Source organism: Sapajus apella, unplaced genomic scaffold, assembly GCF_009761245.1.
Source record: "Sapajus apella isolate SASKATOON/1434 unplaced genomic scaffold, GSC_monkey_1.0 scaffold1, whole genome shotgun sequence".
Lineage (NCBI taxonomy): Eukaryota > Metazoa > Chordata > Mammalia > Primates > Cebidae > Sapajus > Sapajus apella.
In genome coordinates, this window is record NW_022436941.1 from 58,974,175 (window position 1) to 59,000,131 (window position 25,957).

At 40.5% G+C, this 25,957-nt stretch overlaps 1 protein-coding gene and 1 long non-coding RNA gene across 2 annotated transcripts in view; both read right to left on the bottom strand.

Moving 5' to 3' along the window:
* Positions 1 to 25,957, bottom strand: part of RASGRF2 (Ras protein specific guanine nucleotide releasing factor 2) — a 272,235-nt gene that overhangs the window by 81,532 nt on the left and 164,746 nt on the right. Inside the window, exons 16-17 of the mRNA XM_032277037.1 lie at positions 20,242 to 20,367; positions 16,528 to 16,617 (exon numbers count right to left, since the gene is read on the bottom strand). Of these exons, the coding sequence (XP_032132928.1) occupies positions 16,528 to 16,617; positions 20,242 to 20,367 (216 nt within the window). The remainder of the gene's footprint in view (positions 1 to 16,527; positions 16,618 to 20,241; positions 20,368 to 25,957) is intronic.
* Positions 9,695 to 11,996, bottom strand: LOC116550923. Its single transcript, XR_004268623.1, has 2 exons — positions 10,874 to 11,996; positions 9,695 to 10,825 (listed from the first exon to the last, which is right to left on the bottom strand). It is a non-coding gene; the product is annotated as an uncharacterized LOC116550923 (long non-coding RNA).

The following is a 25,957-nucleotide window of genomic DNA, read 5'->3' on the forward strand; positions in this document are numbered from 1 at the left end:
TGGTGGCACATGCTTATAATCCCAGCTACTTGGTAGGTTGAAGTAGGAGAATCATCTAAACTGAGGAGGCAGAGGCTGCAGTGAGTGGCGATTGCGTCACTGCACTCCAGCCTGTGTGGCAGAGCGAGACTCTATCTCAAAAAAAAAAAAGGATTTTCTTCAAAGAATCAGAAGTTCTATGTTTAGGTATTTTTTGTCTTTCTAATTGGTCTCTCCCAGTCTAAGATTTTTTTTGTCTTTAAAATAAAGGAATTTGTCTTCTATGAATATATTTTTCACTATAGAAAACTTCTACAGAACCAAGATATAATCCTAGAAATGCATTGGAGGCCACATCCTGAGAGCAATTTACTACAGGACCCAGTTGGATGCATTAGGAGACTGCTGGACTCCTGACAAGACTGCAAGAGGCAGGGCCAGTTTCGCGGTGTACAGCCCTGTGTCACACACAGCCCATGCTTAGAAGGTCTCATGCTTGGTTAAATGCCCTGCTGTCTCTGTCTTGAGATTCTTAATAATTTTTTCAACAGGGAGACTTGCATTTTCATTTCATATTGGGTCCTGTAAAGCACATGGCCAGTCCTAACAAGAGAGTGTATTGCAGTAAAACAGGAACAGAACTCCAAAATGTGAAAACCTAGCAAGGTAAAAAGAGCATGATACAGAAAAAGGAGATGAATAAAAAATAAGGCAAGGGTGGGCTCAAACCAAAAATGAAAAGATGGTGAGGGTCCCATATGAGAAACATGGCATGCAGCCAACATTTTGACCTTAGACTTCTGAATATCATTGCTAAAACAGGTTAGATAGGCAGCCTGCTTCCCATTATGCCCTGACTAACCAGAAGATAGAACATGGAATTCAGAAGCTGAGCCTAGTTCTTTTTAGGGCTGGCAGATAGCAGAGCAGTGATGTTTAGCCTTGTCTGTTTTTGCACCATTCACATGTGTAGCACATTTCCATCAATAACATCTCTCTTTCTTTTGGAGTGCTTGCCTCTGGGAGGCCACTCAGAATCCCCACGGGGATAGGTATATTTTGAGGAAGCCCCTGGCTGTTCTTATTCTACCCCATCCACACTCCACTGGGAAATCAATGCAGTAAAATATCTACATGATATTAAGCTTCTGATTTTGAAAGAGAAAATTGATTTGTAATTCCTGCCTGAAATTTCCATTTTAGCTTAAAATCTAGACCCTTGAAAAAGCCCAGATTCCGTGCCTTTCTTATAAGTTTATCCATGCCATTAAGCTATTTAAACAGTGTTGAGTGTTCTCACAAATCCTGAGAGACTGTAGACAGCAGGGTATATACGTGACATCAACTTAATTCACAGTAATCAATATCTCACTGCAAATTTAATCCAATTCTCAAAACAAAAACACATGCTTCCTCTAACCAGATCATATCATTGTACTAAGGCTCTGATTTCTGCAATGCTGAGAAAGAAATCACAGATCCTTCAATGCTAACTGTTGGTCAACTAAGATCTCATCCATAGACTACTAATTTCCCCCAGGCTCGTCTCTCTGGAGTTCCCAAACTGCTATATCTGTCACTTAAGGGAATGCTAGGTAGATACAGAGGTGGGAAAAAGATGGAAAGAAATGGATATGCTGCAGACAAAGGCAGAAGCAAGAGTTAATAACAAAAGCAATTCAAGCTTCCCAAACTCTTGCTGTTTTTGAAGTTAATGTGGATTAGAGGCTACATTAGAGCAAAGAAAGCAGTCGTTTAGTAGTGGATAGATCTGAGTCTCATTCTCAGTAACTATGAGAACCTGGGCAAGACCCTTCCTCACTCCAGATGCCACACTTGCTTCAGAATCTATAACATGAGATGAAGAGAGATGGTCCCCACCGTGCCCCTTCCATAGTGAGGGATGCTTAGACCTTTGAGATCAGATTATCCCCTGAAAGCGAAAGTAGTCAAGAACAGTGCATGAGAAGAGATCAACTTTTGTAAAATCACCCAGTAAAAGGAACAGAAGATACATGGGGTGGCACTGAAGAGATTCAGGAGTTTACTGCTCATGTTTAGGAGTGTCTCTGGAAATCTTAGCTGTAGCAACCTACAACTCCAGCTGTAAGTGATTACAGTAAATCTAAGGTCACACACTGGTGGCTCACAGCCAAATGTAGCCCATGGAAGTATTGTGTTTGGCCTGGACAATATTTTTAAAGAGTGTGAATTCACTTCCAACATTTCAAAACAGAAGATCTCACATAAATATCCAGATTTCTGGCTGAAAAAAAACAAACAAACAAACAGAGGAAACCCATCTGACAGCCCTAGTCCTGCAGCCCCTCATAGCAACAATCGGCAGGGGCTGGGCAGTGGCTGTGCCCTCCAGACACGGCAACAGCTCTCCATCCCTACTTAGGTTACTTGCCTGGCCTCAACATGGATGAAACAGTAATGTAATAAAGCAGCAGTTAAGCCATGGGAGGCACAATCAACTACATTGTCCCTTTGCTGAGAAGAGACGGTAATGGAAGAGAGTGGTCTGCAGGGAACCTGGGAAAGGAAAGTGCAGAGAAAGGAACTTGGCAGTACAGCACATTCAGGCAAGAAGGTCCACAGGCCAGCTGGAACAAGGATTTGGGTCTGCTTGGAAAGCACAGCAAAGATATCTCAGTGATCTAGCTTGCTGCATGGCATCTTTCCAGGAAGAGAATGCAAAGACCACCTGCCATGAGCAATCTAGCTGCTTTGCAGGCTTAGGAGTGTACTCTACTCACACCAGTGAAAACTGCAGCTCTGCAGTTCCACAGTTCTAATTTCAAGCAAAATGTGAGTGTGCATGCATGTATGTGTGTGTGTGTGTTTAAAAATAGGACTTGGGATTACTGTTAAGCTACTGGTCTTTAGTGAAATAATTTTTTTTTTGAGACAGAGTTTCACTCTTGTTGCCCAGGCTGGAGTGCAATGGTGCAATCTCGGCTCATTGCAACCTCCACCTCCGGATTCAAGGGATTCTCTTGCCTCAGCCTCCCAATAGCTGGGATTACAGGCATGTGGCACCATGACCAGCTAATTTTGTATTTTTAGTAAATACAGGGTTTCTCCATGTTGGTCAGGCTGGTCTCGAACTCCCGGCCTCAGGTGATCTGCCTGCCCTGGCCTCCCAAAGTGCTGGGATTACAAGTGTGAGCCACCACACCTAGCCTAGTGAAATAATTTTTAAATATTTTAAATATATTTTAAAAAAAACAATGGAAAATATGTCCCAAACTAGGATACCCTCCAGTAGGAAAAAACAAAAAGGTGTTCTTAATCTGTTGAAGAGTGGTATAAAAGAACAAGCGAATGAAAATAAAAGTATCCCTGGATGCTTTTATTTAGATATTACCCAATGACTCTGAACAGCAAGGCCTATTAAGGTACAGCTAATCTAGTTTCAAAGTCAAGTTCCAGCCAGGCACAGTGGCTAACACTTGTAATCCCAGCACTTTAGAAGGCCAAGGCAGGAGGATCACTTAAGGACAGGAGTTGGAGACCAGCCTGGGCAATGTGGAGAGACCTTGTCTCTACAAGAAACTAAAAAATTAGCCAGATGTAGTGGTGCATACCTAAAGTACCAGCTACTCAGGAGGCTTAGGTGGAAGGAATACCTGAGCCCAGGAGTTCAAGGCTGCAGGGAGCTATGCTGTGTCATTGTACTCCACAACAGCCTGGGTGACAGAGCAACGCTCTATCTCAAAAAACAAAAAAAGTCTGAATTCCAATGGGAGGTGTACAGAAAGAGATTTGTGGGATTATTTTGATAGGTGCCTTTTGTGAGCTGACTGTATGTTTATATCATTATATTTATTACTGTAAAAAATGAGCACCAGCTATATCATCACCAGTGTATAGTTCCCATGCTTGACAAGGACTTGAAAGAAGCACTTGCAGCTGAAAACACAGGCTTACAAGGGTTCATTTTGGTCCAGTTGATGCAATAAAGCAAGAAAGAACAGCCTGGCCAATATGGTGAAACTCTGTCTTTACTAAAAATACAAAAAATAAGTCAGGCATGGTGGCGGGTCCCCTAATCCCAGCTACCTAAGAGACTGAAGTGGGATAATTGTTTGAACAGGGGAGGCAGAGGTTGCAGTGAGCTGAGATGCACTGCTGCACTCCACACTCCGGCCTGGGTGCGACAGAACAAGACTCTGTTTCCAAAAAAAAAGCAAGAAAGAAAATGAAAGGCATATAGATTGGAAAGAAAGAAATAAAACTATCTTTATTCATAGAAGAAATGATTCTATATGTAGAGAATCCTAAAGAATCTTTGAAAACAAACCTAGTAGAACTAATAAATGAATTTAGCAAGGTTATAGAAAACAAGACAATCTAGAAAAATCATTTGTATTTCTATATGTTAGCAACAAACTAAAAATAAAAGGAAACAATTCTATTCACAATAACACCAAAAAGGGTCAAATACTTAGGAATAAGTGCAACACAACAAATACAAGATTTGTATGCTAAAAAATATAAAACATCTCTGAGAAGTGAGAGAAGATCTCAGTCAATGAAGAGACATTTCTAGTTCATGGATTGAAAGACTGAGTATTGTTAAGACGTGCAGTTCTCTCCAATTTCGCCTACAAAATTAATAGATCACAATAAAGATCCCACCAAGTTGAGTATCTGAGTTTCAGCTCTGACACATAAAGAACTTAGAAGTTATCACATCCATCCATAACACAAGAAGAATGAAACAGACTGAAAATCAACAACTTTTCTTGGACACATCAGAAAATTGAGGTTTCAAGGGAAATAGTCATCACAAACGCTGGAAAAAAAACAAAACAAGCACATCCACAGAGACACCGGTCTGCCTACCTGGATCAGAAGTTGCGGGAGCCATGACCTGTAGCGACACTTGAATGGCCGTATTGACGAACTTTTGGAGGTTGAATGTGGACCAGGATGACAGTGAGACACTTGAAAACTACATTCTTAGGCGGGCCGCCACACATTTGAGGACTTTACCTCCAAGAATCATAACAAGTCCTCCTAGTAAACACTGGAGAAAGATCTCTTCATGGCTCTTGCAAGGAGAGGGGAAGAATAACACTGAAAATACGCCCAGGGCCTTCTCCACAATGAAGGCCCACTCTTCAGGGAAAAAGGCTTTGCCTAGGCCTTATCCCACTAGGAAAAAGACATTTTTCCCATTCCAGTCCCCTGTCACCTTCCTCTTAGCTACAGGGAAAATAATATAGTCTACAATTATCAGGGATTCAAGGAAATAAATTGGGAATGCTGCAGCCAGAGAAGTGGGGGCAGTGGGAAAAGAAGCTGTATCACTGGAGAAACATTTGTAAGGGTCACAGCTTCAAGACGCCAGTTCATTAAAACACTGAGATTTCACTGGAAGATACAGAACAGTCCCCCTCCCTACCATCACCCCACCCTACCAACAGAGACCCAGTAAGATAACAGCAGATTACAAGAGAAAGAGCTGGAGAACAGATTCTCTCTGAGGAGGAGTACTTAGGAAAGCCCCAAGTCGAGAGGAAAAACAAATAGGGAACTGAAGGAATTTGAAGCAAACGTCAAGCACAGCCCAAGCTCTAGCCAGATGACATAAATCTTCACTTAAAGGACTATGTATCTCTATTATCTGATATAACCTGCCTGGGTCTCAACAAAAAACCACAAGGCATGCCAAAAGGCAAGAAGAAACATAGTCTAAAGAGACTCTGTTAATTTGTTCAGGCTGCCATAATAAAATACCACAGAATTGGTGGCTTAAATAAATGTGTTTTCTCATAGTTGTGGCGACTAAGAGTCCAGATCTCGGAGTCAGCAAATTTAGTTTCTTCTGAGCCTCTCTCTTTTTGGCCTGTAGGTGGCCATCTTCTTCCTGTGTCTTCACATGGTCACCCCTTAGTCTATGTGTAAGTCCTAATAGCCTTCTTAGAGGGTTCACACATATGACCTGATTTAACTTTAATGACCTCTTTAAAGACCTTACCTTTAAGTGCAGTCCTATTCTAGGGTAATGGTAGGACCTCCACATACGAATTTAGTGAGGACACAGTGCAGTTCATAACAGATGGAAAGCAAGCATCAGAATCAGACTTAGATGTGACAAAGACCTTGGAATTAGCAGACAGTGAATTTAAAGTAACTATGATTTCAGATGCTCTTCAACTTATGGCTGAGTTACATCCCAATAAACCCATCTTAAGTGAAAAATAATGTAAGCCAAAAATGCATCTAATACATCTAACCTACCAAATATGATAGCTTAGCCTAGCCCACCTTAAATGTGCTCAGGACAGTAGCCTACAGCTGGGCAAAATCATCTAACACAAAGCCCATTTCACAATTAAACACTGAATATCTCATATAATTTATTGAATACTGTACTGAAAGTGAAAAACAGAATGGTTGTATGCATACTCAAAGCATAGTTTCTACTGAAAGTGCATCACTTTCACACCATTATAAAGTCAAAAAGTTGTAAGTTGAGCCATAAGAGGAGAAATATCTATAATATGTTAAGGGTTCTAATGGAAAGAGCAGACAAAATGCAAGTTCAGATAGGTAATGTAAACAGGTAAATAGAAACTAAGAATCAAAGAAAAACACTAGAAATAAAAAATACAGACATATAAATGAAGAATGCCTTTATCTGATTTATCGGTAGATTCAGCATAGCTGAGGGAAGAATAGTGACCTTGAAAAGAGGCCAATGAAAATTTCCGAACTGAAGTGCAAAGATAAAAAAGAAAGGGGGAAGAAACCCAAACAGAAGAGCACATCCAAGAACTGTGGGACAATTTCAAAGGGTATAACAAACAGGTAGTTGGTGTGCTGAAAAATAGAGTCAAAGAAATGTTTGCATTAATAATGGCAAGAGCTTTCCAAAATTAATAACAGACATGAAACCCAAATCCAGGAGGCTCAGAGAACACCAAGCAGAATAAATACCAAGATAACCACATCTAGGCATATCATATTCAAACTGCAGCAAACCAAGGGGAAAGAGAAGTTCTTGAAACAAACGCCTTACCAACAGAGGAACAAGGACAAGAATGACAACGTCACATCAGAAAAGACTGCAGTGAAATATTTAAAGTGTTGAAAGAAAAAAAACCCCAAGCTAGAGTTCTATGTTCAGTGAAATTATGCTTCAAAAGTGAAGGAGAAATAAAGACTTTCTCAGGCAAATAAAAACTGGAGGAATTCATTGTTGGCAGACCTGCCCTGCCAGAAATGTTAAAAGAAGTTCTTCAGGGAGAGAAAAATGATATAGGTCAGAAACTTGGATCTATATAAACAAGAGAAGAGCACTGAAGAAGGAAAAAATGAAGATAAAGGAAAATCTTCTGTTTTTCTTATTTTTTAATGATCTAAAAGATAACTTTGCTTAAAATAATAATAGTAGGGAGGCTGAGGCAGAGAGAATTGCCTGAACCTGAGAGGCGGAGGTTGCAGTGAGCCAAGATCACGCCAGTGCACACCAGCCTGGGCGACAGAGTGAGATTCCATCTCAATAAAGCACTGAATATTTCATATAATTTTGAGACTCCATATCAAAATAATAGTAATAATTATTATTATGATTACAATGTACTGGATGATTATAGGATACAGATAAGTAAAATAAATCACAGTAATATTACAGGGAAGAATTGGGACTACTCTGTTATAAGGTACCCACACTACACTGGAAGTAATGTAATATTACTTGAAGGTGGAGAAAATGGAACTCAATCACACTGCTGACGGAAATGCAAAATGGTATGGCCACTTTCCAAAACAGTTTGACAGTTTATCAAGCAGTTGAGCATAATCTTATCACACAACCTAGCAAATCCAATCCTAGGTAGGTACTCACATAAATGCAAACAAACATACACACAAAAACTTGTATGTGAACATTGATAGCAGCATCATTCACAACAGTCAAAAAGTAGAGATAACCTCAATGTCCATTAACTCATGAATGGTTAAATAAAATGTGGTATATCCATACAACAGAACACGATTCCACAGTATAAAGGATCAAGTGACTGATGTATGTGACAAAAATGGTTGAACCTCAAAAACATGATAGTAAAAGAAGCCAGTCACAAAAGGGCACATATTGCATGAATAATTCCATTTATATTAAATGTTGAGAAGAAGTAAGTATAAAGAGACAGAAAAGAGATTAGCAGTTGCAAGGGGCTAGAGGAAGAGACAAATGGGGAGTGACTGCTAACAGTTAATGGGCATCCATGGAACTGTAGACTTTTAAATTTATTATTATTTTTGAGACAGGGTCTTGCTCTGCTGCCCAGGCTGGAATGCAGTAGCACGATCATGACTCCCCGCAGCCTCCACCTCCCAGGCCCAAAAGATCCTTCCACCTTAGCCTCCTGAATAGCTGGAACTACAGGTGTGTGCCACCATATGCAGCTTTATTTTTTTTTTCTTTTAGAAATGGGGTATTACTATGTTGCCCAGATTGGTCTTGCACTCCTGGGCTCAAACAATCCTCCTGCCTCAGCCTCCCAAAATGTTGGGATTACAGGCATGAGCCATTACACCCAGCTTAAACTGTAGGCTTTAAATAGGTGAACTGTATGGTATGTGAATTATAGCTCAATAAAGCTGTTATAAAAATGTAACTAGAGAAAAATTACTACTACAGTTTCTATTACTTTGAGATAAAAAGATTTTCTAACATGATGCAGAACTCTAGGCAATCTTCCATATTTTAAATGATGAAGAAAAGTGAGAATTTAAATGTACAACTTGGAACAACATCAATTATGCATACTATGCAAAAACTACCAAAAGATAAAGGTTGAGTTGTACTTAATGTTTAGGAAGAGATTCAAATTTAGGTTTTTCATCTACTGCATAGTCTACTACAAGTAATACAGAGTCAGATTTTTAAACAGGGAAGGCAGCTCAGACATTATACTAGTTCACTGGTTCTCAAACCTTAGTATGTAACAGAATCAACCAAAGAGCTTGTAAAAGACACATGCTGTGCCCCAGCCTCAGAAATGCTGATTCAGTAGGAACGATGTGTGACCTCAGAATTTATTTTTCCAGTAAGTTCCCAGGTTACGCTGTTGCTATAGGCCCAGAGATCACACCTGGAAGCCAGTGCACCAGCTAAGCTCTCGGGCTTCCATCATGAAACAACAGGCCCAGAGAGAAACTGTGCAAGGCGACACACACAGGCCTCGGTCTAGCACTCCTTACATCCAGCCCACCTGCCACATCTACACCTAAAACACCAAATATGTAAATTCATACTAGACTGTAGAATAAAATCCAGACATAGTCCCTAAATTGCCTGAGGGTGTGGATTAAGATGTTTTAACCACATCCTTCCACTGAATTAATCAAATAATCATGAAATTCATCTACATCCAAATCTAATATGAAATTTTGAAACATCCAAATTTTTACCCTTAACTGACATTAGCTCAGTAAAATATTCACACACACACACACACACACACACACACACAAGCATGCGTGCGCGCGCATTCCAACATACACATCTCTATCTGGTCCAGGATTTCTCCTGCTTGGCTTCACATTAGTATCACTTAGGCAACTTTAAAAATTCCTGAATCCTCATGTACCCCAGACCAATCAACTCAGAATCTCTAGGTGTGGGACCAGATATCAGTATTTTACAAAACTGATACGAGCCCAACTCATACCAACTTCAGATCTACTATTTACTATACAAGCCATGACTGATTTTACAGAAGAAAAAAGAGATCATAAATTCCCTACTTTACAAGTACCAGGTAACCACCAATAAAAGAGTCACTATTTATCTAAGTGATTGTTAACAGTGTCATTAATTTTCCTGTAAGTGCATTCAACCATTCCTCTACTCTGTTAATTTACTTTGACTTACATAGAACAGTAAAACATATAATCTGCTCACAGATAATCAGGAGTTGCTTATAGTATTTCCACTGCCATTATTTCTACTCTAATAAAAATAACCCACCTCATATTTCATACTGCATTTTATATCATTTCATAAACTCTATAATTAATCCTACAACTTCAGGTGTACAGTAAGTGCAATGATGTGTTCTGATATATTTATTCATTGAATTTGCATTTCTATTCATATCATAACTATATCCAAACTGCACCTGCAGTTTCCCTGTATCAGCAGCCATTTGAAATGCACACATTTGTATTTCTACTTTATGCAGAGCTCTTAAATTTGAGCAGGTGCCTGCAAATACATTTCAATCAGTGTGGTGGCACAAAGGAACACCATCAGCCATCCTTTGTTTCAATCTTAACCTGTATAGAGTCAAAGCCCTATGGAAGGGAGGCTTATTTGACATTGGGGAAGAAAATCAGGGTAGCAGTACATACATCATTCTGTTCCACTCACCACTACCAACTAATCCAACTCATCTCCATAAAAGTGCACATATTAATACCTGGTCAATTGTTCATGTTTAACTGATAGTATTTTCTGCTTTTTTTCACCATACCACCTGGACCAACTTAGAAGAAAGATGGCTAATGACTCACTGGCTATCACTGATGCCCCCACCCTTACTCCTCAGCATATAAAATTTCTTGTAGCTGTTGTGATTCCAAGAATTTTCTGGATTGGACTTAAAAGGAGATTTATCAGGAGGTCAAGAAAGCTTAAGCTTTAGGCCTTCTCAATTTGTATGGGCCTCTTGCAAAGCCCTGGGAGGTGCACTAAAGGTTTATAATTTATAATTTTATATTATTTTCCTTGAGGTGTGTTTCCCAAAATTGTATAAACATCAGGCCTACAAATTCAGGATCCATCTGTAACTGCGCCTAATTTGTAGATCAATGATGGTACCTCTGTTGGATAGAAAGAAAAGCCTTGCTCTATTGGATAGAAAAAAACCTCTATTGGATAGAAAGAAAAGGGTATGGATTGCAACACAAAACCAATTATTGTTAATATCACAGCATGAAGCTTTAACAGTTTAGTTAGTGCTTGCATTCTGATTGGCAGCAAACATTTAGGGTGACCCTAGGCCTCAGGTCCAGACATATCTCAAGGACTTTCCAATCATGAGTGTGAGGAAAAGTCTAACATCAAATGAAGACCAAGACAATGAGGCTCATTTACAAGTCTACCAGCTGCTAGCTCAGGGTTATGGGTATCTAAAAAGGTGATACTAAGCACAAAAGACACTCAAAACCTGCTTCCTGACTTGAAGAGACTGGTATCACTTCCCCAGGTTAGCTGGAGAAGACAAAACTCTTTTGTCCTAGAAATAACAACAAAAAATTTTTTAAAAATCAAAGCACTGTAAAAATGTATGAACGGTACAGTTTTTTCTTTTCTGCACTGAATATTCCCTATTGCAAGTAAGAGGATTCAGTCATTGATTCATTAATTCATTCAGTAAGCATTTATGGATCATTAACTACATGTACAGTACTATTCTAGATACTGGGGATACTGCAGTATATAAAATAGGTAAAAACCCCTGCCATCGTGGATCTTACATTCTACTGGAGAAATAGATAATAAGCAAGATAAATTAGTAAAACATATAGTATGTCAAATAGTGGTAAATGTTGAAGAAAAAAATAAAGCAGGGACAGAAAGTGTTGGCAGGGAGTTGAAATTAATCAGGAAACATGAAACAAGAATCCTTCTGCTAAAAGCTACATTCCTACAATGTGTTTCTTTGTCACAGAAACACTATAAACAGAGAGAGAAGTAATAGTGAAAGCACATCACTAGAATCCTGGATACCACCTATAGGTCTACATAAAAATCCAGTGAAAATTCCCTGAAAGGTTACCACATTCACAGAAAGCATAACATTCAAATCTCGAGTTTTGAGGGGCAGGATTTGGGTTATCTAGATAGTGGTAACTCGGGTAAACAAAGGGAGCATGACATGGAAGGAAGAGACCCATCCAATTTTGGGAAGGGGAGGCTCCAGATAAGAAAAGAAAAGAGGGGGCAAAAAAGAGATTAAGGCCAGGTGCAGTGGCTCACACCTGTAATCCTAGCATTTTGGAAGGCCAAGGCAGACAGATCACCCAAGGTCATGAGTTCAAGACCAGCCCGGCCAACATGGCAAAGCCCCGTCTCTACTAAAAATACAAAAATTAGCTGGGCATGGTGGCACATGCCTGTAGCCCCCAGCTACTTGGGAGGCTGAGACAGGAGAATTGCTTGAACTTGGGAGGAAGATGTTTCAGTGAACCAAAATGACACCACTGCACTCCAGCCTGGGTGATACAGCAAGACTCTGTTCCCCCCCAACCCCCCTCCAAAAAAGACTGAAAACCAGGCTTTTCTAGTGCATGTGGAAATTAGGCAGGCTGAGACTTCAGCAGCAGGGCAGGCGATCCCAAACAGATCCCAGGACACCATCCACAAATAAAATCAGTTTTTCTTGCCTCTGGAGTCAGGCAGGAACATCTTGTCTTGACCTCCTGGCAAAGAAAATTTGGTGTCCTCCCTCTTATTGAATTTGAAATTCTTTTTAATGCAGTAAGAAAGTTTTCTAAGCAATAATTAAAGAGAAATGGTTTAATAAGCAAATGCCTAGAGTTAATGTTTGAAAACATAATAATTAATTGACAGTTATAACTCAGAGGTACCAGATTCCTATATATTTTGATGGACAAGGGTCAGGGGAGGGGTTGGGAGAGTATTAAAGCAAGAGGGAATCTGCAGAAGAACCTGAAACATGGAAACCCACACTGCAGACCTCTGGCTTGGCTGAGCTATACCTTGTTTCCTGTTATGAGCCAGGACACAGTAGAGCTGCAACCCCAAGTGTATCTGTATCGTAGCCGGATAAGCAGACAGGAAGCCTGCAGAGACTGATGAAAGCATGGGGTGTTTATTTGTCTGTGCAATATTTTCTTCTGCTTGCCTTTGCAACTCACTGGGTTCTGGATGTATCCAGGCTGGTAATTCCTGATTCACAAAGGAGATACAAAGTCTGTTTGTGAGTTGACTCTTATCCAGCACTCTCTTCCTTTGAACACTTGTCTAGGTATCTAGGTCTAGCCCTCCCTGGGCAATGCCATGCTCTCTCTGGCTAGCCAATAAATCCAGGTTATCTGCTGGATCATCTTCTTAGATGTTCTTCTTAGCCCTTCTGTGTCTGTTATGATTATATCTTCTGCTCTCTGCCCAGTTCTCCCAGGCAGGTGGAATCTGCTAAGGGACCAGTTCCATTGAGTGGCTGAGCCCCAGGAATGCACTGGTCTCCACTCCAAAAGAGAACCCCCTTTCTTACTGCCACTAGCCTAAAAGTGACCCCTGTGCCACTTGCTGCCTTTACAGCAGAGCCACGAGCACTGTTGAATCCAATCCCTTATTGCCTTTACTTCTAAAATCAAGTCATGTGGCTTCAGACTGCATGAGAGATAGCACAGTCATAAAACAGCAGTCTGCTCACCCAGGGTCCAGGCTTCCCCACACCTAGCAACACTGACTGAGTCTGTTAGCAAGTCCGTGCTGCCCTACTCAGAAAGCACCGCTAGGGGCCAGCTCTGTGAAGAGGACTTTTCTTCCTAAGACCGTCTCAGCTGCAGGAGAGAAGTAGGAAAAAAGGCAACAGAAAAGCAGCAGGCTTTCAAAAAGGGAGAAAGAGCTGGCTGTTCGGGCTACGTTTTCCTTCTGGCCCAATATACCTGGGAAAGCTAGTCAGAAAGCCATTCTTTAAAGCACCTTAGAATGATTTAATCTTCATTGCAATCTTGGGTGAAAAAAGGACCTCCCCCTACCCAGCTTCCAGCAAACGGGGAATGGGCTCATCTCAGAAAAACCCCAAATTTATTTTCCCTCACAAACCATACTTAAATTAGGAAATCTGTGAGATGCTCTTGTCCTTCACTTTTTCCAAAGACAGACTAGCTCATGAGAACAAAATATAGGAGAAAGTCTTAGCAAATTGACAATAACTCTTCTGAAAGCCTAGTACAGCCTCTCTTATTTCCCCCCAAATGTTAATTGTTACAGAATGTAAATAATCATAGAAGCCAACTGTATCGACAAGATTAATATTTTGACCATTATAGGCTGCTTTGTGGTGTGCTGATGGGACTTTTGGGGAAAGGTTTCAAGAATATTTGGGGCAAACCACAACCCAATTTGACATATCTCCAGTGAATCATGTATGGCAAAATGCTGAAGAAGCAGAATACGGTCAATCTGCAAAATTTCTATTTAGATAAAATATATACAATAATATATAATATATAAATTACTACAATAATGTCCATTAGAGAACATTTCTTTTCAGTCCTCAATTTTGAAAAAAAAAAAAAATCACACAGATGATACCTACTAGTTACTATTATAAATATTAGTTCAGAAGCTTTGGAAAGGACTCCTTTGTTACTACAAAGGTGAAAAGTGGCTAATTAGCAAAATATGCCATCTCTCATGTTTCTACAAATCATGATGCTTAGAGCCCATAGGTTTAGTTTAGGTGAAGACATAGCAACAAGGCTATTTACACCACTTACAGATTTATTATTATTTATTTATTTATTTACCTATTTACTTCTGAGATGGAATTTCACTCTTGTCACCTGGAGTACAGGCTGGAGTACAGTGGTACCATCTAGGCTCACTGCAGACTTCACCTCCCAGGTTCAAACGATTCTCCTGCCTCCCCTTCCCAAGTAGGTGGGATTACAGGCGTGTGTCACCATGCCCAGCTGATTTTTCTATTTTTAGTAGAGATGAGGTTTCATCATGTTGGCCAGGCTGGTCTTGAACTCATGACCTTAGGTGATTTGGTTGCCTTGGCCTCCCAAAGTGCTAGGATTACAGGCATGAGCCACCGCACCCAGCTCTAAACTATTTACAGATTTATTTTAACATAATGTCTTTCTTGCATGTGAGAGAAGAGGAAAGAGATAATGAATATAATATTTATCTATTAAAACACTGTGCTTTTATTTTAAGTACTTTTTCTTTACCCTGAAAATTAACTGACAGCAACTCAGAAAGAATCACGGAGCTACTGGAAATGAATTATGAGTCAGCTAAAGCAATAGCTGCCCCCCACCCGCTCCCCGCACTCCACAAGCCCTCCCTCCCACCTTGCATATGCTTTTAGCATTGTACTCAATTAAAATGGAAACGTGTTCTCAGTAATTGAGTTATAAAGGGTGAAGAACCCTGTCAAACAACACAGGAAGAATAACATAGCCTTCTCTGATAAAGAATTTCTCAAAGCTGTAACCCACAGACGACCTGAGTGAGACTCACCTGAAGGAGCTTATGCTTATTTATTTATTTATTTATTTGATTATTTTGTATTGTATATGCTTACAGGGTACAATGTGATGTTTTGATATGTGTATTTATTAAACAATGATTAAGTCAAGCTCACTAACATCTGTTATCTCATTACTTATACTTTGTGGTGAGAGTATCTAAAATCTACTCTCTTAACAATTTTCAAGTATGCGGTACCTTTTAAACTATAGCCACCATGCTGTAAAATTGATCTCTGGAACTTATTCTTCCTGTGTAACTGAACCTTTTATCCTTTGACCAAACAGCTCCCCACTTCCCTTCCTCTCCACCAGCCCCTGGGAACCACTGGTCTACTTTCTACTTCTATGAGTTTGACTTTTTAGATTCCATATATAAGTGAGATCATGCAGTACCTGCCTTTCTGTGCCTGGCTTATTTCAGGTAATACAATGTCGTTCAGGTTCATCCATATTGTTGCAAATAATGGGATTTCTTTTCTTTTTTCTTTTTCGGTTTTGTTTTTTTTTTTTTTAGACGGAGTCTTGCTCTGTTACACAGGCTGGGGCACAGTGGCACAATCTTGGCTCAGTGCAACCTCCACCTCTCAGGTTCAAACAATTCTCCTGCCTCAGCCTCCTGAGTAGCTGGAATTACAGACATGCAACACCATGCCCAACTAATTTTTGTATTCTTAGTAGAGACAGGGTTTCACCATGTTGGCCAGGCTGGTCTTGAACTCCTGACCTCAGGTGATCCGCCTGCCTCGGCCTTCCAAAGTACTAGGATTACAGGCGTGAGCCACCGTGCCTGGCCAAATAAGGCGATTTCTGAAGATGCTTATTTAAAAGACAGTCTCTTCCCAGAAATACTGACTCAGAAAGAGCTAGGAATTTGCATTCTCTTATTATTATTTTACTTTATTTTGTTTGGTTGAGATAGGGTCATACACATGATCACACCACTGCCTGGCTGGAGTGCAGTGGTGTGATCACAGCTCCATGATCACAGTAGTCTCAAGCTCCCGGCCCCAAGTGATTTTTCTGCCTCAGCCTCTTGAGTAGCTGGCACTACAGGCATGCAACACCATGCCCAGCTAATTTTCAAACTTTTTTATAGAGATGGGGTCTCTATGTTGCCCTGGCTGGTTTCAAACTACTGGTCTCAAGCAATCCTTCTGCTTCGTTTTCCCAAAGTGGTAGAATTCCAGTGTGAGAGCTGCCAAGTGTCTCATCAAGACACTGGCAGTCATGGGCCAGTGACTTAATATAAATGGTCACATATCTGTACGTAGCTGCTCCTCTACTCACCCGGTGGACTCCCATGTCCTGCTGCAGCTGTGGCTATTGCAAAAGCAGAGGCCGGTGAAACAGAGCAGTGGGCATTGTCAGCTGTCTGTCCTGGTTATTTGAAAAGAAAGGAAATGGAAAGGTGAGGCAAATGGATAATATTCTATAACAAAAATCATCATTTTTATTCCTGCATTGAATGAAGGACTGGGCTGAATGCCCTGTATTATCTCTGCTAGTGAGCAGATAATAAGATCACACAACAGGAATTCCACTCTAGGTATATAAGCAAGAGAAGCGAAAGCAGACATCTACACACAAAAATGTGTGTATGAATATTCATAGCAGCATTGTTCACAGTAGCCAAAAAGTAGAAACAACCAAATGTCTACCAATTGATGATAAACACAAGGGAATATTATTCAGCCACAAAAAAGGAATGAAGTTGCAGTACATGCTAGAACATGGATAAACCTGGAAAACATTAGCCAAGTTAAAGAAGCAGCCAATCACAAAAGGTCACATATTATATGATTCCCTTTATGTGAAATGTCCAGCAGATACGAATCCACAGAGGGAGAAAGATTAGTGGTTGCCTAGGGCTGCTGGGATTGGGGAAGGAATGGAGAGTGACTGCTAATGAGTATACAGTTGCTTATATGTACAGGGTTTCTTTTTGGGTGATGAAAATGTTCTAGAATTAAACAGTGGTTATGGCTGCCTGTCCCTGTGAATGTATTAAATAAAAAAAATGGCTGAACTATATACTTTAAAAAGGTGAATTTTATGGTACGTAAACCATATCTCAACATAAAAATATTCTTAGGTCGGGTGTGATGGCTCATGCCTGTAATCCCGGCACTTTGGAAGGCTGAGACGGGCAGATCATAAGGTCAGGAGTTCAAGACCAGCCTGGCCAGCATGGAGAAACCCCATCTCTACTAACAATACAAAATTAGCCAGGCATGGTGGCATATGCCTGTAATCCCAGCTTCTTGGGAAGCTGAGGTAGGAGAGTCACTTGAACCCAGGAGGCCGAGGTTCTTCCTCGGCTCTTCGGTGAGCTAAGATTGTATCATTGCACTCCAGCCTGGGCAACAAGGCTGAAACGCTGTCTCAAAAAAAAAAAAATTCTTAAAAAAGACACATCATGTTACTGATAGAATTTCCTTCTCAGAACACCAAGTGAGGATGGGTTAAGGGTGGCCCTTTGAAAATCAAAAGGATGCATTGAGCAACCTTGCAGTCCTGTTCACTCCTCCGACTGTACACACAGCATTTGCCAGTGCTGGTGCCAAGCTCATTGCTTCTCCTAGCTCAGACGTTTAGTGAAAACAGTCCACTGTGATTCTGAGCTCTGACAGCAAGTAGGAGGGTCTGAGGGCTTTTATTAGTTTGGCCCTAATGTTTCACAATCATGCTTAAAATAAATAAATACATAAGAGGGGAAGCAATGAGCTGCTTAATGTGCCCAGGCACACACACATAAAACAGCTCTACCTTCTCTTTCCACAACAGCCTTATTGCAAAAGCAAACATTTTGGAACAAGGTGGCAAGTAGATGCACAGGCAAAATTTCGGCTAGATAGAAATGTGTGATGCTGTCCCCATTTGGGTCCTCCATATTATCACAGGTTTCAGCCTCCTTCCTATGTTTCTATGTCTCTATGATTTAGTCATATCAGGGAAATCAAAAAGGATTTGGCTTAATCTACAAATAGGAGGAAATTTTCCAAATAATCCTTATGTAAATTAAAAATTTTGCATGTGAATATAAACTTAAGAAGAGAGGATATAAAGCAGAGCTCTAATAATCCTAACACCTTGAACAGCATTTAACTCTTGCCTTGGTAGAGCCTTCCTTCCATAGGTTTCGATCCCAAACTCTTCCAGGTTACAATGAACTCAAATTGTCTTACTTGCCAATGGTCAAGAAGTTGCCAAGACCTGGACTGACCAAAGCTCTAAGAGGAATAGAGAGATCTGGCTAATTCCATAGCAGTACTATGACAAGCCAGGAAAGTCTAATTTGTCGCCTTCATTTACCAGAAGTACCCAAATGGCAGAGTAACCCATAACGGACCTGCAGCCTGAAAGGCCCAAGTGCTAATATCCATTAAGGCAGGTATCTAACAACAGCCTGCCTCAGACCCTCCTAGTTGATCTCAGAGTTCATGGCAATGACAACAGCTTCTACCAAGCTGCGAAGGCCACAGATAACCATTTGGGGCCATATACTTTATGTTTTGCTAAAATGCCCTATTTGAAGCATGCGTATGAGGGTCAAAAATGCCTTTAGAGGCCAGGCACGGAGGCTCACACCTGTAATCCTAACACTTTGGGAGGCTGAAGAGAGTAAATTACCTGAGGTCAGGAGTTCGAGGTCAGCCTTGCCAACAAAGTGAAACCCCATCTTTACTAAAAATACAAAAACTGCTGGGCATGGTGGCACACACCTGTAATCCCAGCTACTTGAGAGGCAGGAGAATCGCTTGAACCCAGGAGGCAGAGATTGCAGTGAGTCGAGACTGTCACTGCACTCCAGCCTAGGCAACAGAGTAAGACTCTGTCTTAAAAAAAAAAAAAAAAAATGTCTACTCATTTGGGTTACTTGGGGTGAATCAGGTTTCATAACTGTGTAATTTTCTCTTCTGACTTGAAGTAATTGGCTTAAGAAGAGAAAATCAAACATTTCAAAACCACTGATACTTGGATATATTTATTTGAGCAGTGAGAAAAATGGGAGATAATTAAAATACTTCTACTTTCTGTCCTGATTATTTTTTCCCCAATTAGAGAACATTTACTGTGTTCCCAAACAAATTATGGAGTAATGCTTTACAATTTTCTTAACTATATATCAAAAACATATGCCAGTTTCTGCCACTTGCAATAATGATGACTGGGGTCCCATGCACTTGGACCTTATTTTAGGTCCAATAATTATTGAAACTTATTTTAGGTCCAATAATATTTGAAATAATATTATTAACAAGGTCTCTCCAGATTGTGATGTCCCAGATGAGTCCACTTACATAGATGACATTGGGACTCAAGGTAAGATATCAGAGACCGGGAACATTTTGGTAAACCCAGCACTGAGATTCTTCAACTAACGAACATCTACAGAAGAGCCCTTTGATTTACGTTACTCCTCACAAAATGCAATGCAATTGATGGAACTAAACAAATATTGGCTAGACTGATGGCGTATTCTCTAATCATTTATTTTTTCACCAATTGGTCCTACAGTAACATTATAGTCATCCCTTGTTACCTGTAGGGTACTGGTTCTAGGATGTCCCTCAGATACCAAAATCCATGAATGCTCAAGTCCCTGATATAAAATCATGTAGTATTTGAATATAACCTATGCACATCTTTCTGTATATTTTAAATCACCTATAGATTATTTATAATAACTAATACAACATAAATGCTGTGTAAATAGCTGTCATACTACAATGTTTAGGGAATAATGACAAGGAAAAAAAGTAGGTACACTGTCAGTACAGAAGCTTTTTTTCTTCTACCAAATATTTTTGATGGGTGGTTGGTTGAATCCACAGATATGGAACCCCAAGATTTAAAGGGCCAACTGTATTTGCTTCCAATTAATTTCAATAAGTGAGACTAAAAAAATTATTTTGGCAGTGAAAACATAAGGCAAAGGAAAGGTTCAGAAGCTAGACATCATTTTTCATGTTTATTTCTGAGTCCCTCCTGAGCTCTTACCTCCAGGCTGGCGGTAGCGGAGGTGCCGGGGAGTTGAGGGGGATCTGCAAGGTGAGAGTTCTGTGGCGTCTGCTGCAGGGGAGCTTTCCACTCCTGCTCGGTCCGCTGGTGCAGACTCTAGGACTGCTGCTTGAAAACATAATGAATTTTAACAACCAGGTTATAAATTCTATAGCTTCTTGACAATATCATGCATGGAAACAAAAGTTCATTACAGATAATAAACATTTCATTAAAGGGCTTTAATATGAAATCAAGTCAAGTGCTAATGACACTAAATAAATAGGGATCTTCTCTAACCCTGTCTTGAAGACCCTGTTGGACCTGGCTGATCCTAGCTGACCCTGGCCAGCCCCTTCTGTCAAATGCAGCAGCAGATGTTAAAAAGAACAGGGGACCAGGCATGGTGGCTCACGCTTGTAATCCCAGTACTTTGGGACGGGAGTTTGAGATCAGCCTGACCAACATGGAGAAACCCTGTCTCTACCAAAAATACAAAATTAGCCAGGCTTGGTGGCACATGCCTGTAATCCCAGCTACTCAGGAGGCCGAGGCAGGAGAGTAGCTTGAACCTGGAAGAGGTTGCAGTAAGCTGAGATCGCACCATTGCACTCCAGCCTGGGTAGCAAGAGCAAAACTCTGACTCAAAAAGAAAGAAAGAAAGAAAGAAAAAGAACTGGGGGTATGTGGTGTTGGATCCCCTGACCTTCCAAATGTTTCTGCTTTCTCGGAGGGGAGACATGGGGAAAGATGACTTTTTCAGATTAAAAATCAGACTGGGATAAAAATCAGGACTTCATGAATTCTTTGACTGGGTTGCCCTCTAAGCCAACCAAAAGTTTGAATCTCTATCAATGTGGCCCTCACCAGGGATCTCTGGGATCTAAGCTATGTTGTCCAAAATGACAGCACTACCCAAACGTGGCTATGTAAATTTATATTAACTGAAGTTAAATTATTATTTCGGCTCCCCACTTGCACTAGCCACATTTTGAGTGCTCAGAAGCCACATGTGGCTAGTGGTTATGGTATTGAACAGCCCAGATATAGAGTATTTCTATCCTCCCAGAAAATTCTATTGGGTATCTCTGAGCTAGAGCTACAGATCAGCAGGAAGCAAATGAAAAATTTTTAAATGAACCATTGGGAGGGTTTAAGGTCATTTGAGCTTCTTTGCTGCAGCTAACATCCCGAGAAGTACACACCCATCATTTTAAGGTCACTCTTAGGCCATTACTAATGATATTTCTATATGCCTCCAACTGATTTATTAAGCAGGTAAGACTACAACTTTGTGTCTGCTCTTTCAGAGAAAAATATTACAAAATTATAATAAATTTCCAACGATTCTTCCATTCTTCTTGGGCTTTTCGTTAATTCCCACTGATAAAAGCTTAGTGTTACCTCCACTAATTGTACATTAATCCTGTTACCAGAACTACTTTGCTTTGCCATTCCATTCAAGATTTCACTCAACAAACTTTCAAAAGCCCCAATGACTTCATATAAAGTCATTTTTATACTTGCATGTGACTTACCCGCTTAGAAATATGACCACAATTTTGCTCTTTTGAAACACAAAGGGGCCAGGAAAAGGAAATGGTTAGATTCTTTCTCTGAATGACATAATTATAGTCAAGCTGGCAACGATGCAAGATGCAGACAAAAAAAAATCAGTGCTTAGCTGTCGGTTTTATTATTTTCTAAATAACTCCCTCAAAATTCAGTAATGGAAGGCATCTGCTCTGTACGAACAAACAGAATATCAAACACACGTCTTTGGTCTGATTCAACCATTCAGTCATCTCAGGAAAATGAGAAAATCATTAGACAGCAATTATACTGAACCCAGGAAATTTCCCAATGAGAAAGCTGGACAGAACCCGACTGTTCTCAAAGAAAGGAGAGCACAGAAGAATCCTGTAAGCTAACAGGCACCTATGGAGAGAAGAAACCATGCCAGCATTGGGGGCTGGGGGCGCATTCCTTCTGGCATGTTCACTTTCGATCAAGCTCCTTGCAAACAGCTTTGCCTGCAGGACGAGTGGGTAGATGTGGCTCAAAACAAAAGCTAAAATCGGGAGCACTTTCAGCCCACAGGCAGGCAATTTTCAAACTAAGAACACAGAAACAGACACTAGTGCTGTGGGCTGTGCAACAACACTTAGGTGGGCAAGTTGCACAGCCGTGGTCTAAGTGAACACTGAGTGGGAAATGGGGTCCGAATACAGTGAGCAGCTCTTTGGCTCACCTTTCTTGCCTGCTGTTGGCTTGGTTTTGTTGAGAACCCACCACTGGGTAGAATCTGGATATCTGAGAGAGGCTGGTATTTTTGTTTTGTAGTACTTGGGGTTGAAGAAGATAGAGACTGCCTGGTAAAAAGAAGGAAGGGTACTAGCAAATGTTGGATGAGCCTGGAATAGATGTGGGGACTGAGTCGGAGGGAAATTAAATTGATTTTTTCCCTAAGTTCATCGCCTCACTCATTTTAAAGGATATTTCCTATTTCTCTTCCTTATTCTCACATTGTTTGAAGTGCTCTTGCCTGAAAATATTGCAAGGCTGGCACCATTGCTGCAATGACAATAAAAATGGACGAAGATCACTAGTACTTTTCAAAGAACATGCCCTGAAATGAATAGCTGGGTGGCAGTGAGGGAGGCCCATGGCATCAGTATGGACCTAATTGGCAAAACTGGTATTATACAATGAGATTGTGTGGGGTTGTATCCTTAAGTGAAAAGCAGAAAATGTGTAAGTTCTTGGCACAGGATTCTTATTCAAGTTTGCCAACTGTTTTAAGTGTTAACATTATGTGAAGCACACGCAAACATCTTTCAAATTAAAGATGGATCAATGTCTCCTTTTTCTTTGTCAACTCAAAATTTTAAGACTAGACAGCAGGGTTAACACAGCAGCACTCTTGACTCTTACAGATAACTACACACACATACATGTGCACACGTGCACACACACACACACACACACACACACACACACACACTGAACTTTCAGACTCATGCTGAAGTAGTGTTCATCTCTGACTTTCCAAAAACTATTCATGACCACTGTTACCCACATGCCAATGCAAAAAACAAAACAACAACAACAAAAAACCCACAACTGAGTCTGTAATTTCTTTGCTTCACCTATTCAGAAAAATGCCAAAGAGCCACCTCAACCAGAGTCTTAATTCTAAACTTTCTACTCAGAGTGTTTCCTTCACAAGGATCCATAGGATAAATTGCTCTCACTCTCAACAGCCAGAAAGTATATGTCTGCACAACCAATCTATTCCTAGCCTTCAATATGAATCACATGATTGATTATATTCCTGTCTTTACTCTGTCAGCAGAGGAGCTTGGAACCAAAGTCAGGGGACTCTAGGAACTGCAGAAAATCACACAGTATTCATTTGTTCAGTAACCATACACTTAGCCACATACAACTGTTTCCTTTTTCCCCATTGTCCAATTTCCTTGCCTATTTTATTTTATTTTTGTCTTTTTAAATTTTTTTTTGTATTTTTGAGACAGGGTCTTACTCTGTGACCCAGGCTGGAATGCAGAGGCATGATCAGAGCTCACTGTGGCCTTGACCTCTTGGGTGCAAATGATCCTCCTGTCTCAGACTCCTAAGTAACTGGGACAACAGGGGCACACAATCACACCTAATTCTTTATTTTTTATTTTTAGTAGAGACAAGGTCTCACTAATATGCCCAGGCTGGTCTGAAATTCTTAGGCTCAAATGATCCTTCCACCTTGGCCTCCCAAAGTGCTGGGATTATAGACGTGAGCCACCATATCCAGCTACCTATTTTTAAAGTAGTTGTGCCCTGTATCTCTCTGAATGACCACCTTAAATATTTTTAAGTATAAGAAGGGAAATAATACATTAAAAAGAAATCAGAGGACAGCTACAGAAAGGGAAAAGAATGCAAAATAGTAGCTTAATGGAAGGATTAAGGAAGAGGTCATGGTAAAATGAGAGCTAAGTGGGGTGCATTAGGCAGTTAATGTGACTAAGAAGCCTGGGGAGCAGAGGAGCTGACAGCTCTGGAGTAAAGGTCGGCTCTATGGGCTTCATCAACTGCCATGGGCCCCTCCTAGATACAATCTTGGACATTCTCCATTACCCAGAGTGGAAAGAGCTCAGCATTTTACTATGCTTGAAATGATATTTCTAACCTATGAACTATCTGGATAAATTAACTGATAAAAATACAACACTAAATCATTTGTTTTGGGGAAATCCAGCGAGAAATGGAGGCATGAAGCCTTCAACCTAATTCTCTAATATAGGAAAGATCCTAATATTTCTGCCATACTGTTATTCACAGGTCCTCTCCATATGCTGACCCCAGGTCATGAATGATCAGTGCTGTCACGTGATACGGCTCTCCAGCAGCCACTGGCTATGTCCACAATGATCCCACTCTGTCCAATATCTGCACTGACAGATCTTTGATGTCTGTGTCAGTGTCCTTCCCTAAGAGCTTGATCCAGCTCTTTCTCATTTATCTTGGTCTCCCCATGCCATGATTTGAATATGTCCCCTAAAGTTCCTATGTTGGAAACTTAAACTCCAATGCAACAGTGTTGACAGGTAAGACCTCTAACAGGTGATTATGTCATGAGTACTCTACATTCATGAATGAATGAATGCTTTTATCTTGGGAACAGAATGAGTTTGGCCTACTTCCCTTTCTTTCTCATCCATATGATGCTTTCCATTATATCACAATGCAGCATGAAGGCCCTCACCAGATGCCAGCCACTAGAATTGGGAGAGATACACTTCTGCTCATTATAAATTACCCAGTCTCAGGTAGCACAAAGTAAAGACAGAAAATTAGTACTGAGAAGTGAGGTTGTTGCTGTAACAAATACCTGAAAATGTGGAAGTGGCTTTGGAACTGGATGGACAGATGTTGGAAGAGTTTGAAGGAATGGAATAGAGAAAGCCTGTATTGCCATGAATGGAGTGCTAAGGATAATGCTAGCAATAGGACGTGCTCAGAAGAAGAGAAAGAGCTTTCAGGAGTCTGACTCTCCTTAGAGATTACTTAGGTAGTCATGATCAGAATGTTTGTAGAAATATGAATGGTAAAAGCAATTCTGGTGTTAGGTCTCAGATGGAAACGGGAAACAAGGTGTTGAAAACTGACATAAAAGCCACCTTTGTTACTAAGAGGCAAAGAACTTGACTGAATTGTGTTTATGCCCAAGGGCTTTATGGAATGCAGAACTCCAGAGTGATGAACTAGGATACCTGATGGAAGAAATTTATAAGCAAAATATTAGGAAGCTGCAATGGCTACTTTTAAATATATACAAGAGAAAAGAAATGGTTAAAGGCAAAATTTATAATTAAAAAGGAAGCAGAACAGAAAGATTTGGAAAATTTGCAGCTCAGCCATGTAAAGAGTGAAAAGGCATTTTGGGAGCATAAACCAAGCCTGTGGCCAAGTGACCATTTGCTAAAGAGATTAATACTAAAGAGATTAGTATGGCTAAAAGAGAGCAAGGTGCTATTCATTAAGACAATGGGAGAAAGACTCCAAAGGCATTTCAGAGATGTTTCAGCCAAGCTAGGACCTTGAGGGCCAGGTTTGCAGAGAGGAGCCTAAGGGACCACAGCATTTGCTGCCCAGGGCTGCTCCCCACATTCCTGTGCAGTGCTCCTCAGCCCCACTAGCTGTGGCCCAGGCAAAG